Raw genomic sequence first — 16,610 nt, forward strand, 5'->3', positions numbered from 1 at the left:
AACCAACCAAATGACCACCGCTGGTGAAGAAGGAGTCGATATTTTACTACGACGAGGAAGTGGATCGCATCCTTCACTTGGATGGAAACTTTTATTTCTGATCTCATGAACCGGCCAGACCTCTCAGGCCGACTGGTTCAGGTCTGCTTTCTGTCCCATTGTTACCATAGCTGTCTTATGGTATAGAGTACCTGTTGTGCGCTTCAATTGAAAAACACAAGTTCAAATATTCTCACCCTTTTGTCAATGTCACATAAATTAAGCAAAAAGGTGAGCTTTTTCTACTTCACCACTTCCTCCCTGTTTTTAGATGCTGGTAGATGTGGTCGGATCGGGCAAAGTCAAATGCAGACAAATTAGCAGTATTTGATCACAGTGAGCTATATATTGTTTTGGATGTTGTGAACCCAAAACCTTTTTTTCTCCTCGTCCTCATCCAACAGCGGAGCAACTGCAAACGTTTGAATCCACTTTTGTTCGCCTGGTTGCCTACGCACCCCCGCTCCTTTGAAGCGGTTTTGCACCGCTCCTCTGTGTGATCAGGGCCTTAAGGTCGGGGGTTGAATAGAGTACAAGAGACACTGACTGTACGGTAATCCGCACAATGTGAAAAACACAACCTGAGGCAGAAAACACATCTTTGGCATGCCGTCTTTTCAGCATGCTATCCATGTCCCCATAATACATCCTGCATCCAATACTCCGTGTTTTGAAGAGCGAGAGGGAAGAATGAAAAAAAAGAAGGAAAAGGACGAAACGCTTCATTTTTATTCCGGACCTTTCTAAACCGATCTAAAAGACGATGAATTATTAAGCGTATCAACACACGGTCACCTAATAGCATTTTTCAAACCTACATATTTATACCTCGGAGGGCTTTTTATGTCCCTCACTTGAGGAGTAAAAGCATCGAAACACATGAGGACTTCAGCTGTCGACACTTCCCTCTCCGGCCCACAGGAAGTGGAGCTTTTTTCCTGCCATAGGTTTTTGTTCTTTACACACATGTATTACTTATGATGGAGGACAAGCGACGCAGCGATATGTTCACCGCAGAGGCAGCAGCAGGTTTCTGCTACCTGAGAAGTTCAGGACATCGGGAAGTTGTTCCACACGCAAACCACAAGAGTCATTAGTATTACACATATATACGGTTACATCGGTGAATATAATACACTTGGAGCAATAATCACCCCGTAGGATTTGTGACTTTTTCCCCGTCTGAACAGGGGCGTAAATCTTGCCTTCCATTATTGTAACGTGTGCAGCAGGTTTTCCTCTATAAGGCGAGCAGCTGAGTAGCACATGTTGAAGACCTCCAAAGACCCTCTTGATGAATGTCCTGCAGACCGAGCAGCACTCAAACGTACACTATGTGGTATTTTAGAGAGTCAACATAAACATGATGTTTACCCTGACCCCCGATACGGCGTATTTGTGGGGCGCAAATGATGTTTCTATGTCATTTTCTTTTTCCTCGTTAGCTTCTTTTCTTTCATCTCCATACATCCGCTGTTCAATCTCACAGGGGCGATATACACCCGAAAGGGGGGGAAACGTTTCTTTGTACTGCGGGAAAATGAGTTAAAGTTGTCACGAGGTGAGAATATTTTCAGCCTCGTTGGTTCTTGATAATGAGTTCTGCAGCGTAGATCCACATCAAACCGCCTGTTAAACATTGTGCTGGACAGGAAACTGAAGATCCTGTTTCAGTGTTAATATTCTGCATTGTGGTGACTGCTTAAAGCAGTGTGTGTGTGTGTGTGTGTGTGTGTGTGTGTGTGTTAAGGGTTTTCTTTATCAGGAGTGTTTTCCATTAAAAAAAAAGTGAAATATGAAATGACACTTTCAGTTACACAGCACTGCAAATAAAACAGCCAGCTATGTCCCAGTAGTCTTTTTTGTTCAGGATTTTATCGAAGTACATCTACTCAAGTATTGCACTTAAGTACAGGTAACTAGGTACCTCACCGGAGTACTTCCATGTTATTCTACTTCATACATCTACTCTGGCGCCAAAAAAAATCCTGATTTTCACATTTTACTTCCATCCAGAAGGTTTATAAGTATCTATTATTTTTAGAGTAAGGTCAAACTTTTTACTAACATGTGACACATGGGCTTTGTACAGTAGAGTACAGAAGAACCCCCCATCTCCCCCCGAAACTGAAGCCACTGACTTTGCAGTCGCCCTGATCAAAGGCAGCTTGGCTGTCTTTCCCAAAGATAGACTTACAGGTGATGTATTGGATGAGTCAAGTGTCCAAACTATACTTCAGAGGTGGTATCCCCCCCGTGTCACGCAGCCTCCCCATAAAACACTTTCATGTAGCCCCGTAAAAAGAAAAAAAAAAAAAAAGTCCTGTAAAAATGTACAGGTGGAATCAAATATACGGCAGGTTTTATTTTTCATCTCCAGGCTTTGGATTTCCTTTTTAACCGACTTGCTCTGTCTCTCCTACTGTGACTAACTTGAGGACTGGTATAGCTGAGGAGGATTTTGCTAAATTATCCATCCACCCATCAATCACCGCTTAAATATAACAAGCAAGACAAAGAAAGATAAGAGCGGTAGTAGAGATTAAAACAATACAAATAAATTCAAATAAAAGTCATTCAAACATCACATAAAAGCAAGTCTATAACATAACTGGCTAGCTGTTAGCTAAAAAAAAAAAAAACCCTTACCTATAGCACTCTGATCATAGCACTGTTGCTCTTGAAGTACTAGTTTACTCAGATGAGGACCTAACACTTGTTCTATTTTTAGCTCTTACTTTGTCTGCAATGATACGTTGTGGTTTCCTTGTTTCCTTCTTTTGACAAATGCACTTATTGTAAGTCGCTTTGGACAAAAGCGTCTGCTAAATGACCTAAATGTAAATGTAGCTGGCTTGACAAACTCTGCCGGTCATCGTCATTTAAGCCGACAAAATCTAAATGTTCATCAACTAAAAATGGGAAACTTGCTAATGTTTAAACCCTTATTGTTATAAAGTGTGTTTACGTAACAGATCACACCGTCTCTCGGGTATCAGATTCTGACTTATTCAGGTGTTAGATAAGCCAAAGCACATGACCGCTGGATTGATCAGATAAGAGCAATCCACAAAAAGACGCCTGTCTGAACACTAGTGAGACATCCTACGACAGCATAAACAGCCTCTTCAAGCACCGGCGGGGGGGGAAATGGAAACCAGTTTCTTCACACTGTATTGTACAGAAGACAAAATGTGTTGATGTGAAAACAGAGAGAATAGCACAGGCCATGTTGACTAAACATGGCCAATGTGTCACAGTGGCAACAGGTTTTGTCAGACCAACTCCAAGGTTAAAGCCTCGCCCTGAGACCTTCAGGGGGTCAGCAGGTGTGCACTGACGTCAAATGTTGTTCAGGTAACATTCACGGGAGAAAGCTGACGAAACTCTTCACTGGATCAACATTTCAAATTAACATCAATGAAGCAATTCAGTGGAAGGATGCATCACTTTTGGCAACATTGGCAGCAAAAAGCACAATCAAAAACGACATACTGAACGTTCAGTGCTCTGTTTGTTCCAGGACAGTGGGGACGGACCCGCACGCCCACGCAGGTGTTTTGAGTTGTGGCTGGGCAGACCTCTATCTCGGGTCAAAACTAGGCCAAGCTGTGCTGAATCCTGAAGGCTCAGGTCACCAAGGCCAATGCAACAATAGGAGCAATCAAAAGTGAAACACTTCAAACGTGTGCAAGAGACAGAGGAGTCATGTAAGCCAAGCACAGACTGTGTATACGCAGTCTAATCAGGCTAAATAAGTGAAAACACCTGTGTGTGTGTGTGTGTGTGTGTGTGTGTGTGTGTGTGTGTGTGTGTGGTTCCTTACGGTGAAGTTCAAGGCGTTTTGAGTACTCGTAGCACAATGATTTTATCAGGGGATGTTTGTTGCACGTTGCAAACCTTCAGGTCCCAAGAAATGCAGCGATGAATGATGAAGAGGAAGAAGCCTACAAGCAGGAAACATGGATGGAACAACCCAGCCGGAAATGTTTTTGCCATAGCACATTTATTGAATATGTTTCATATCAGCCTGATATCACATTTGCAGAAACACACAATGAGCTGAAAGCAGCTATAGATCTGTGGATCTGAGGTGATCTAAAAACCATTCATAAGATGCTTTAATTTGTTCTTGTGTTGTTAAAACATCAAAGAATATCCCTTATTTTATGCCACACGACATCGACAGCACACTTAATCCTGCATTCACTCTAAACATTGCTGATGGATGTCTAATCAGCCCCTGAAGCGGGGACACATCAGTAGGAACTATAGTGTTAATAGTCGCACCGCTGGTGTCAACCCTCCATTCACACATGTGTAGCTCCATCAGCTCCTCCAGATGGACCAGTAAAAGTGTCCCACTCTACCCATGCAGACACAGGAAGTTCCAGTCTGGAGTTTGACTGCTGGTTTGAGGACAGATTATTAAATCCATCTTTCAAATGTGGAAATACACACTGTACTGCAGAGACAGCTGGATGCGTGACGTGATGGGACAACGTGCTGAACTGGGAAGATGCTGCGAATAAACCGACTCTCATCCTTCATCTTAAACAGGAAATAGAGTCATTATGAAAGCCTGGTGAAGATGAGGACACTGATTATTACCTCGGCCAGGAGATTGTGTGCATGAGTGTGTGTTTGTGTAAGCGTGCATCTCCGTGTCTGTCCACGGCTAATCTCGTATACTTATGCACTTAACTGCATAATATTTTTGGATTCTCATTTATGGCTGCATGTTCAAAGACCTCTTATGGTTGCAGTCATGACAAAAAACAGTTTGCACACTTGTATTTGTTTTTTGGACGGTGTGTTCGGCTAACAGCTCCAGCCAACTGCATTGCGTAACAGAATGGTTTAAGTCGCATTTATGAGAATTACGCCTTTTTTACACAGACATAAATCACAAAGTGCTTAACAAGACATCATAACATACAATAAGCAAATCATGGAAGTTGGAGTTACCATACAACGGCCATGTCTTTAAAAAGTGCAAAACTGAAAAAAACTATGTAAAAACACAGAATACAGAATACTTCACACAATAAATACAAACCAAAAGCCTGTCTAAACAAATACACAAAAACAACTATATGGTGCAGTTTTCAACAGAGTTCTTGTATCTTTTCATACGATAAATGAAATAAAAATTAAACACATCATTTTTCACTTCCTTGTTAGCCTTCTTTTTTTTTCTTTTTTTTTTGCTTCAGCAGTTAAAGACAATAAGTCCGGCTCAGTCTAAACACAGACCTTCTGTTTGCCTGATGGGAGGCCGTATACAGGGAGTGTACATTTGAATACACTCTTTTAGGGTTGTATGCAAATCAGAGCTTTTAAGTGTTAACCTGAGCAATCGCGGTGTTTACTCTAGTTAGTGTCAGCCAGGTGCGGTGGTCATTTATCACTGTAGAATTACAGCTGCACCGACCTCTACGTGCAGTGGTGTTGGTGCTGCAACAGCTGCCCCCCCCCCCCCCCCCCCCCCCCTCGTGCTGTAGCTACAAAGTGCTGCGAATAAGCTCAGAGATTTTACTGCAGAAGGCAGCAAAGACAACAATCCTGACAGGAATAACATTTGTAATAAGGGAGCGCGGCCCACATGTGACATTAGTGCTGACAATCCTGATATTTTCTTTGGGTGACAATGCAACACAGAGCGTTTTTCCATAGCATTTACATGAGTGTTTAGACTGGCAAATTCTCTAGCAAAAGCTCAGCAGGTGGAGAAGATGTTTGTTTAAGTCACAAAATTAAGACTTTTTTTTTCGGGGTACACCAAGAAGAACCTCGAAATGAGCAGCGACGAGAAACCTGGGTGATGATGAATGTTGCAAACCGCTGGCGTAAATGGGCGCCTGGTTAAATTAATTGTGGTCGTTTTTCATCTTTTACCATCAAGGTTCACCTTCCTAAACACTGGCCGCTCAAAGATTTACAATTATTTGCATTAACTTGCAAATGTGGCTATCGTCTGGATTCGAAGTGGCTGAATTTGTCTCTCTCCTTGATCCTTGCGTGAATGTTTCAAAATGAGTACCGAGAAGACGAGTCACACCTTTCGAGTAGCTTCGACTTGCAAATCAAAGTGGACTCCCTGGCAGCAGCTCGTCTTTCCTGACTGAAACAAAGTAGAGTATACAGAGCGGAGATTACCTCTTACTTCTCCCCTGGTGCACTAATAGCTTTATGGGCCTGAGGTGAGGGTTCACTGTTTACTTTGAGCCACAGACTGACTCTTCAGTTGTCTTGTTTAGTGCCCTGAATGACAGTTTGTGTTGCAAAAGCGTCTTTCTTCTCCCCAACTGTGAACGGAGGTTTAAACGACGCTGGAGGCCACTGCCACAACAAGAGCACTACTCAGAAAAGATTGTCCTCTAGCCTCAGGAGGCAACAATGGACAGATTGTGTCAGCGTTGTAAACACAGCAGATTGGAAGTTTAGATAGACAAACATGTTTATGGTCAAGCTGCTTTAAAGGCAGGAGTCATTTTAGTGTTTGTATTGAAAGGGCCAGTGTGTATTTATATTCCAGTATGTAGATATAAACGGCTCATTCTACAACCAAAACACTACGATTCTTATTTACAGGTGTTTATACACAAAAGAAATGAATGTTATATTCCATTTATGCCAATAAATCTCCCTAAATGCAACATGTAAATGCCGTGGTAAATCAGGTGTTTTTCTCAGGGGTGGCGCCCCCTATAGGCGACCTAGGCAGCCGCTGAGGTCGCCTTCCTGTTGGGGAAGTCTAATTCTTTGACAACTAATAAGCCTCCGTTAGCTAGTTTTGGAGTGTATTTTTTAATCAATATAAGGATAAAATTATCACATTGAATATAGGTAAAACATACACTGTTAATACTAAAAATGTCCCCACAATATGATCATTTCTGATCATTGATTGATTCATAAATTAAGTTCACCAACCGTGATTTCTGGAGTAGCCAACATGATAAGCAGTCACATCAAAAGAAGTTTATTAGACTTTATTTATTAACTGTATCTTATTATGCAAGCAAACTATCTCTCCATTGGTTTTATGAGGGCATAGTGTCTCCTCAGCCAGTCTGATCAAGCACGCTGATAAGCACACAAACAAACATCAGACAAGGCGTGACAGTAACACACTCTGACACAATAGACCCTCAGTCCAAAACCAAACCTTCAGGTTCCAATCATGAATAATCAGCAATAAAAATCCAGCTAAACGGCTAATTGCTAGTCATTGCATACTGTAACGATTTAAAACGAAGTCCATGATCAAAATGAATCAAAAAACATACAACCTTTTATTTCACATTTTATTTCACATATTTCTCAAACATTGGTGGCACTAGCGTGTGAATATAAACATTTTCCCACGCGTCTCACTGTTACCTCACTTTTGAACTCAGCTAACAATTGCTACAAAGATTATCGGCCATCGAGGTTAAAGTCAAACAACGTCTGACCAAGACACGCCTGAATAACGTAAACTCCAGCGTGTGTGTGTGTGTGTGTGTGTGTGTGTGTGTGTGTGTGAGACTATGTTTTCCAGATATTCCCAGAGCTCTTGTACCACCAGCCTCCTCGCCCCTATCGGCCCCCAGGCCTGTCAGCCCTGACAACATGGTAATTAAGTGGGAGCTACTTGTCAGAAAGCTGCAGTGCAACACATTTCTTATTGGATTACAAGGTGCAGGGAGGGAATGCATGTGTTCCCCTCCGTGCTGCTGCTGGTAGAGCACAAATGAATAGAGATCCTCCACCCTTTCCTTCACGCCCGCTGGTCGCCGATGCAAAATACAGCATGTGCCATTTATTTCTCGAGTCAAAATAACCCACCGTGGGATCCTTTTTTTTCTGTGTGTGTTTGAGTTTGTGGTGCTTAATAGATTCTTAATGTGCAAACAGGATTGTAGCGTATCAGATGGGCAAGAAGTTACTGGCGTGACAACGGCAACAGTGGAACGGATGGCTTGCTTCGACACCTGGAGAAGGGTTCCTCAGTGTGTGTGTGTGTGTGTGTGTGTGTGTGTGTGTGTGTGTGTGTGTGTGTGTGTGTGTGTGTGTGTGTGTGTGTGTGTGTATGTGTGCGTGTGCGTGTGTGTGTGTGTGTTGAGATGACTCAGGCGGTGATAAAGCAATAAACCAACCACACAGTCACTGGCAGGGCAGCCAAATGCTATATGGGCAGGAGAAGAATGGAGCTGTTGTATCGTAGCAGGGGAAGTCCGTACTTGCTAATCACCATGAACACCATTTCATTTTTATTTTTTTAACTTTTGTTTCTGACAAATGAACACGTACGATCCAATCCCGGCTGATCGGTCGCTGCATTCACTCATCAACAAGATGCTAGCAGCTCTGTGAGGCTGCACAAGTAACTGCAGCCTCACACTCATTATTATGCTTTGAGCTAAATGCTAACGTCTGCATGCTAACATGCCGACATTCGACAGGTTCATTGTTTACACTCGCTGCCTTAGTTTAGCGCGTTAGCATGCTAACATTTGAAAGTCAACTGTTAGTAACAGCGCCAGACTAAAAGTGCACAAATGCAGTGAATTTTCATACTCTAATTTCACATTTAATTTATGTCTATTACTGTTCTGTGTGCTCACCTCTTAAAACAGTTTTTAAAAGTGTGGTATTTACTATTTTTATATGGATTGCAAAGTAATTTAAACCAAAAGTTAACATTACATAACATGATGCCTCATTTCAGAATTTCAGAAACCTTGTTTTTTTTAATTGTCTTAAAGTAAGTTTTCCACTGGGTAAGTTTCATGGAGATGCCTATGAATTAAAACAACATATAATATTATATAATAATAATATAATAATATATCATATTATCATCATATAATTAAGTATGAGATGTAGAACATAGTTTATAGATGAAAAGATATAATATAGTTTAGTGTAATTAGTTTGTACTCAGTGACCTCTGTGCTGTTGTCTCTCTGAAACAAGAGACATGAGAGACAAAATTCCCAGACCGTGTGTGTGCATGTGTGTGTGTGTGTGTGTGTGTGTGTGTGTGTGTGTGTGTGTGTGTGTGTGTGTGTGTGTGTGTGTGTGTGTGTGTGTGTGTGTTTGTCTTTTCCCAACATCATCACAGCATGAAGGAAAGTCACTGAAGTCTCTAAATGGCAAACGACACCTGCGAACGCCAAATAAAATGCTACTGTGTGAACCCCAACTGTTGATAAGAGGATGGTGGCGGGGGGAGGGGGAGGGGGAGGGGAGGGGGGTGAGTCAACAATCTAGTTCACTCCGCTGACATGTTAAATCTCACACTTTGGGAATGAGACCTCAGCAAGGACTTCAGCAGATACTTATCAGTGGCGGTTAGTGCAGACAAACACTGTCACCTTCTGCTCAGCAGCAAACTGCTGTCTCACACACACACACACACACACACACACACACATGGTCATGTTTTCATGACTTATGGGGACATTGCCTACATGAATTTCCTGGAGATTTACCCTAACCTTAAACCAGAACTGCTACCAGCCTATTCCTGAGCCTAACCCTTAAACCAAGTCTTCCCCCAAATGATTTACGGTTTGTTCAGAGAAAAAGGGGAGTGCCCACATTGTGAGTGTGGGGACTCACAACTTCCATCCAATAATAATATTTACTCGAGCGCTACACCAAGAACTTCCGGAGTAAAATACTGTACATTTTACTGTAGATTACCCCACATACCTGCACAGGTATTTATTTGAGCTCACCATGTACTAATAAGAAGGACAATTAGCTTTTTATCAAATTATGTGTAAAAGGAGTGAGAAAATAATAACAATATTATTGAAAAAAAAGTGCACTTTTATAGTATATTTTTTATGAAATATACTGTAAATTTCATACTGTAATATGCATGATGCATATTTTCTTGTTGCACAAGATTAATGTCTTATTGTGCATTGTCCCTGTCTGGAAATAAAATAAATTACACACACACACACACTGTAAAAAAAATGTTACACCACTTAAATGAGGTCAGCTCTCCCTGGTGACACAAAATGTCATCATCTGCCCAAATCCAATTACAGGACTACAGAAACAATCCCACACCCGCAATCTCCTCCTGACATGAGATTTCTCAGTGGGCTTAAGAGTAGAAGATGAAGAGGAAAAGTACAGTAAAGTGACGAGAAGAGCTTTGGAGTGGTTTGGCTGCAGATTCATGTCGATGAAACGTGAACGTTTGTGCCAGAAAGAAGCGATTAGAGACTTTTTTTCTTTGCTAACCTCTCCTCTTGTTCATTATTGCACGGATCAGTGTTCTGCAGCTCATGTGAAACCCGTGTTTGAAGCTGTCTTTCAGCGTGGACACACACACACACACACACACACACACACACACACACACTGAGAGTCCGTAACTGGAAAGGAATGAGCGGAGAAATTAATCTTGAACGGATGAGATGATGCTGCTCGTAGATTTATGGGCCGATATCATGTGTTCCAAACCCCTGCAGAACACAGTTAGTCCACATCCACACCTCATTTAGGGGTTTTGATTGTGTAATTTGTGTTTATGCAAATGGCCAATATAATTAAAAAATGCAATAATCCTATTATCAAGATGGTGGGACTTAATTTAATGTCATGCTGATTTGTAAAATTATTTATTTTATTTTTATTAGTGTTACCATCCTGATTAAAACCTCCTCTGTATGATGTCAAGATTTCAAAATAGCTACAGTTAAATTAACTAAAAAAATTTAAATTAAAGGCACATTTTTCTGGAGGACTTTCAGCAAATACGGAGTCAAACATTTGTCCTGAATTTTGAATTTTTGAATACATCTAAATGTACCATTATAGAACTATGCCACAGTCTATATGCTTTTTTTTTTAAAGGAGTTAATGTGTCTGCTGTTGTAGGATTTTTTCTCAAAAATCTTACTTTTTTCTAAGGATATATATATATATTAAACATTTTTAAATAAAAAGGAAATCATAGAAATGACTCTTTTACAACAAACTATCTGCTTGCATTTGTATTGTATGATAAGCAGGTTTTATCTCCTGTAGGGTGTGAACAGTTAGGAATATAAAAACATGTAGTGATTTATTAGTGGGTGCAGACTAACATCTGACCTAAACAAAAACCTGTTCACAGTTAAACATGTCATAACTGCAGCATTAAATGAAATCCAAGACGTTTTATGGAAAGAGTTCAGTCTTTTAAAGTTTATTGACATGAGGAAAACATTGGGATAATGTTTAAATACTCTACATAATAACGTTAAAACATGCATGTGGAAAATATAATATACTGTACATAAATAATACATTGAGAAAAACAAGTACATTTCTAGCTGGTCTGGTTTCTAAGTGGTCTGGTTTCAAACGGAGCAGTTCCTTGTGTGTTTAAGAAGGCCACAGCTTGAGAAAACCTGACGTTAATAGTGCAAGAAAAGACACTTAATGGAAGTTAATGGAATGCTCGGCTCATGGCGGGTGTGGGTCTCTTCAGTATGGCCTCCACGGAGAAGGACAAAGACTCACTGGACGCCATCTTGGTCCCCACGGGCTTGGACAGAAAGTCTTTGGCGTACCTGTCTGTGATTTTTACGGCGTGAACGTCCTTGGCGGAGCCCTCCCTGAACTTTCGGGCGGCCTCCTCTAAGAGCTCTTTGCAGTATGGAGCCCTGAGCTCCAGCCCGGCCCCGCCGCCGGTTTTCTCACTCAGCGAGTGCTGGATGAGGGAGTGAAAGGAGTTGAGTTTCATGGTGAGCTTAGTGCTGTCCTTGCTCAGCTTGTTCAGGACTTGGCCGGAGTTTTGGGAATGAGAGTTGTTGGCGAAGGATTGTGCAAAGCCCCTCTTGGGTGGAGAGAAGGCTGAGCACTCCCTGTGCCCCCCCTGGGTGACACCAGGAGGTTTGGGATCAAGCCGTTGAGGGTCTGACGAGTCCTGCAGCGCAGCTGCTCGGGATCCTTCCAGCTTAGCAGCAGCAGCAGCCGCGGCCTCCTGCTCAGGCGGCTGGCTCTCGGGGGGCATCACCTTGGGCTCCCACACGGCGCCTGGCTTCATGTTCTGCACCGCCGTGGCGTTGAACAAGCACTGCTGGTAGAGCAGGGCGTCGCCTAGGTTGGCGGCACCGCGGGGCCACATCATGAAGCTGCCTCGCGAGGTCTGCAGCGGGTAGTGGCGGTAGGTGGTGGCCACGCTGACGTTGGAGGAGATGAGCTCCACGTTGGCGGAGCCGGCGGGGTACTGCATGGACAGATCCAGGCAGTTCGGCCCCAGGAAGCTGCACAGCTCTTTGGGCTGCGGCTCCCCCTGGGCTGTGGGCGAGTAGGCCGTCTTGTAGTTGTACTCGGCGGCGTGGTGAGTCATGCCGTTGGGGAAGACGAGCGAGGCGGCCTGGCTGTTCTCCAGCAGCTCTCGTTCTTTGTACTCCCGCTCCAGCATGATGGTTTCCAGCTCCTTGTCGGCGAAGGCCCGTCTCTTCCTCATGCGGTCGCTCAGCGGCGGAGGGAGAGACTGGTTGGCCGCCAGGAAGGGATCAGATGACACCGGACGGTATCCTGTCATCAAAAGAAGCCCCGTTTCATTCAAGGTTCATGACAGTCAAATTGGGATTAAAAGGTGATGCAGAGACGTTCACGACGACAAACATGCAAAACTGCAACAAAGAAGAATTTACACTCTGGTTTGAAGAAAATATAAATACAGACATTAAACAGTCCGCATCACTGTTGGTGCCGTTAGTGGAAAACAAGCTACAGGGGGATCGGAGTTCAATCAGATGATGTTTCTATTCGTTACCTTCGAGGATGCTTTTGGCGAGCATGGTGGACGGTCGAATGTGTCGCTGGTATATCGTCCTCCTCTCTGCTGGGATCTGTTTCCCGCATATCCCTTTCTTATCCTGATAAATAGAGAAAACAAAGAAAAACACTTAATACGTGCTGTAGGAATCTTTTTCTTCATCCTTTAAAAATGCCCAATTTGTCACAGCATAAGTCCAAGTCCAGGGTTTGGATAATATAATCCAATTAAATAATCTACGTTTTCTGTTTTTGTTACAGTTATAAAAACATCTTTCAGCGGGGTCACTATGTTTAGCAACTGAACATGAGATTTAATGTTAAATATGTTGAGTTTGGACATTTGAAAAGATACAGAAATGAAATAAATTATATTTTTCAAGCCTGATTGCATTACTTGAAATAGCAATGTCTTTACAAGACTGTTAAAGCCATACATTCACTTTAAACACACACACACACACACACACACACACACACACACAGAGAGAAAACCTTCCATCTGCTATGATCTTTAAAATACCACAGCTGATGTGGTTCATTATTTTAGCCGCAGACATTCTCAAATATTTGAATGTTACCGCAGTCAAAACACACACACACACACACACACACACACATCCAAACACACACACACACACACACACACACACACACACATCCAAACACACACACACACGTGTTCGATTTGGCTTTGAGGAGATCATAAAGCGAGATTTGTATTTGTTTAGTAAAGATGGAAATCTATAAATGCCGGGGCGATGAAAGAGCATTTATTTTTTTACGTTATCTAATTAAATCAGGTATTTAAGCTTTTATTTTATTAAATAGCAATTGTTTACTGTTAAAACCCCCTCAGGGGACATAGTAAGTACACATGAAATAACTACATTAACTTCTGAATCCTGAACCTTTAATCTGATCCAGAACACAAACCTAAAACAAAAAGTTAACTTAAATCTGCTTTGGTTGGGTGGAGATGGAACTTAAAACCTGACATTTTGTTTGATATTTCATGTGAACTCAACTCATAACTGACATCAGGGTGACATGAAGGCACTACCATATCTGCTCACATGCTTTGGCTTGTTTATCTAAATACGCCAGAACAGTATTTCTGCTGATAAATAATTAAAAAAACAACTGGTCTGCCTTTTGATCAGCTGTTGCACTGCAGCTCAAATAAGAGCAATTAAAGAGCCGTTTGACTGGAATATAAAGTGGTCAGGAGTAATCAGAGCAAAGGCCTCCTGGAAAAGCCCTAATCAAGACACTAATAACATATGAGCACTGGGAAACCAATGCTAATGGTATATAATGTATCACCAAGCCTATTGAAGATGGTGTTTAACTTGACTTTTTAACATGTATGTTCCCCTCTAGTAAATAATGCAGTGGTGGAAAAAATGATCCTGCATGCAAGATCAACATCTCCTGGAAATCAATAAAATGCCTTATCGCCTAATCAATACACGTGGGATTCTTCCTTTAGCCTAATAAATGAACTTGAGGCATTCTTTAGCCTGATTTGAGCACTTGATTGGATGTGATGTATGTTTTATTGTTAAGTAATAGTAATAAGTGACCCGGATGCAGGATTAGCTGGGGTGAAATAAAGTGAAATACATTTTAATTAGCTGTGGCTGAATAAAAGCACTTGAATGCATCATAATATTCCAGATATGGTTCGACCTTCTTTAACGGGGAAAGAAAGGAGTTTTCTCCTAATACATATAGAACCGACACACACACACACACACACACAGTCCGGGCCTACCTCCGTGGCTTGCTGCCTCCTCAGGGCCACCTGCGCCGCCATCACCCGCTGCCTCTCCACCACCAGCAGACAGTTGGCGCACTGGCAGTCCCTCCAGCGGCAGAAGCGCTTGTGTCCCTTCAGGCAGGACACGACGCCGTGGTTGCGGCAGCGGGCGCACTTCGGCGTCCGGCTCAGCTTCCGCTGGTCCCCCGGACCTCCGCCGCTGGGCTTGTCGTCGCCCTTATTGCTGCTGCCGTCCCCTTCGTCCTCGGAGGCGGCGTGGCCGAGCGACGTGGAGGCGGGACGGTTGGAGAAGTCCGCCTGGTCGTCGCTCTCCGTCTCCAGGCTCTCAACGTCGATCTCAAACTCGCAACCGGCGCTGTCCGACATGTCTGCCCGAGTCCTCCGCCGGCTACACCCAGTTTATGTCTGAACAAACAAATGTGAATCAGATATATTAATATTAATACATTATTATTATTGTATTATTAGGCTTAGGCGTTGATATTGAATAAAGCAGCCCAATCACTCAGCATGATCACCTCCTGTGGAAACTACAATGTTTAGCATTTAAAGCAGATTTCATTCATTTTATTCTCCCATTAAGGCCCAATAACATTTTTCTTATTTCAATAATGGTTTAAATTAACTTCTAAGGCTTTAGCTTTTGTTTCTCCATTGTGCTCAATTACATTTGACAAAGCAGAAAATGAACAAAAAATTACAATAGCCTAGTTTTAATTTATTGATCTGCAAAAACACAGGCTAAAATACATAAATGTCGGAAGTGAACTGCATAAAGTTTCACGTGTATCGTTATACTCTACTAGCCTAAACTATCTTTAGGGACCGATAGCAATACGCTTCGGGCTTTTAATTTGTAGCCCACATGTGTTATGAAAAGTGAAGTATAGGCCGAAGCAAATACAGGCTGTGGAACATATTGGAAGCCTTAATAAATAATACATCAAAATAACATTAATATCATTGATCACACATCAGTCCTCGTAGTTGATTCACACTTCGGTCATGGCTCTTCTGTAGCATCGTCGCCTTGTGGGTCATTTCATTTGTTGTTTCAAGATTAGGTCAGACGTCATCGTTACTAATATAACCTGTAGCTAACGCCAACACTGTGCATTAGCATAAAACACAATCAAAGAGTTGAGCTCACCTCCAGAAGTTGATTCAACGGTCTCGCCCAGGGTGTTTTGGGACGTAGTGAAGAATCACACACACACACACACAGACAAACAGTCCAGACTCCAGAACAGCCTTGTGATTAACTGCTAATTGAGTGGACGAGCGAGTGTCACGCTCCGAACAGATCCCAGTGTCCTCTGAAGCAGACGCTCGAGCGCCACTCCTATGAGCTGCTCCGGACTGCGTTCTCTGCGCTCTGATTGGCTGCTTCCAAACACGCGCCGACCAATGGGAGTACGAGTAGTTATTCGAAGGGGGGGGGGGGGGGGGGGGGAGTTCTGATAACGGACGGTTAACAGTAATTACATTACTTCTTAGCAACGCGGTTACTATGCAGTCATTTAGCATGTTTTCTAGCGTTAAAACAGTGAAACTATAATTAATGACTTCATGCTGCTGTTTCGTTACAGTAACCTAATTTAATAGGGAAGGCCTAAATTCATATTACAGCCCTCCTTCTCTCCATACAGAACACTAGGCTCGTTTAAATGCCGGAGCTAATTGCTCAACAACTATGCTAGCTTGTTTAACTGACTCCCTTGCACTCTCAATGGTTTCTTTGTCTCTTTCATGGCCCTCAATAGTTTCTTTGTCTCTTTTATGGATGAGAATAGCATAACGGATATTTTTTACTTGTTCAGTTAGGTTAATTGCTGGGAGGACACCGAGTTTCTCCATTCATTACCTTTTTGGCTGTAATGCTAGTTTACAGACTGTCCACGAACTCTAAAGGACTGTCAGTGAAAATGTTCCTGGTAGCTAATGTTAGATTTAAGTTGTGGGCTAAAGGCATGTAGCCTACAATTATTCATATTGATGGATAAAT

General features: G+C 42.4%; 1 protein-coding gene across 1 annotated transcript; it reads right to left on the bottom strand.

Annotated features, from left to right (window-relative positions):
- Positions 1-11,223: 11,223 nt before the first annotated feature.
- On the bottom strand, positions 11,224-15,909 carry dmrt2a (doublesex and mab-3 related transcription factor 2a). The gene is made up of 4 exons (XM_084024555.1): positions 15,756-15,909; positions 14,600-15,010; positions 12,821-12,923; positions 11,224-12,579 (listed from the first exon to the last, which is right to left on the bottom strand). The coding sequence occupies exons 2-4, from the start codon at positions 14,969-14,971 to the stop codon at positions 11,483-11,485; spliced, it is 1,572 nt and encodes a 523-aa protein (XP_083880681.1). The 5' UTR covers positions 14,972-15,010; positions 15,756-15,909; the 3' UTR covers positions 11,224-11,482.
- Positions 15,910-16,610: the final 701 nt, after the last annotated feature.

This window comes from Eutrigla gurnardus, assembly GCF_963514095.1.
Source record: "Eutrigla gurnardus genome assembly, chromosome: 13".
Lineage (NCBI taxonomy): Eukaryota > Metazoa > Chordata > Actinopteri > Perciformes > Triglidae > Eutrigla > Eutrigla gurnardus.

Excerpts from the sequence above, each read along its gene's own strand:
- dmrt2a (XM_084024555.1), bottom strand. The coding sequence starts at position 14,971 with ATGTCGGACAGCGCCGGTTGCGAGTTTGAGATCGACGTTGAGAGCCTG. Across the intron at positions 12,924-14,599 it reads GGAGGCAGCAAGCCACGGAG|GATAAGAAAGGGATATGCGG; the intron begins GTAGGCCCGGAC and ends TCTATTTATCAG. Across the intron at positions 12,580-12,820 it reads CGCCAAAAGCATCCTCGAAG|GATACCGTCCGGTGTCATCT; the intron begins GTAACGAATAGA and ends TTTTGATGACAG.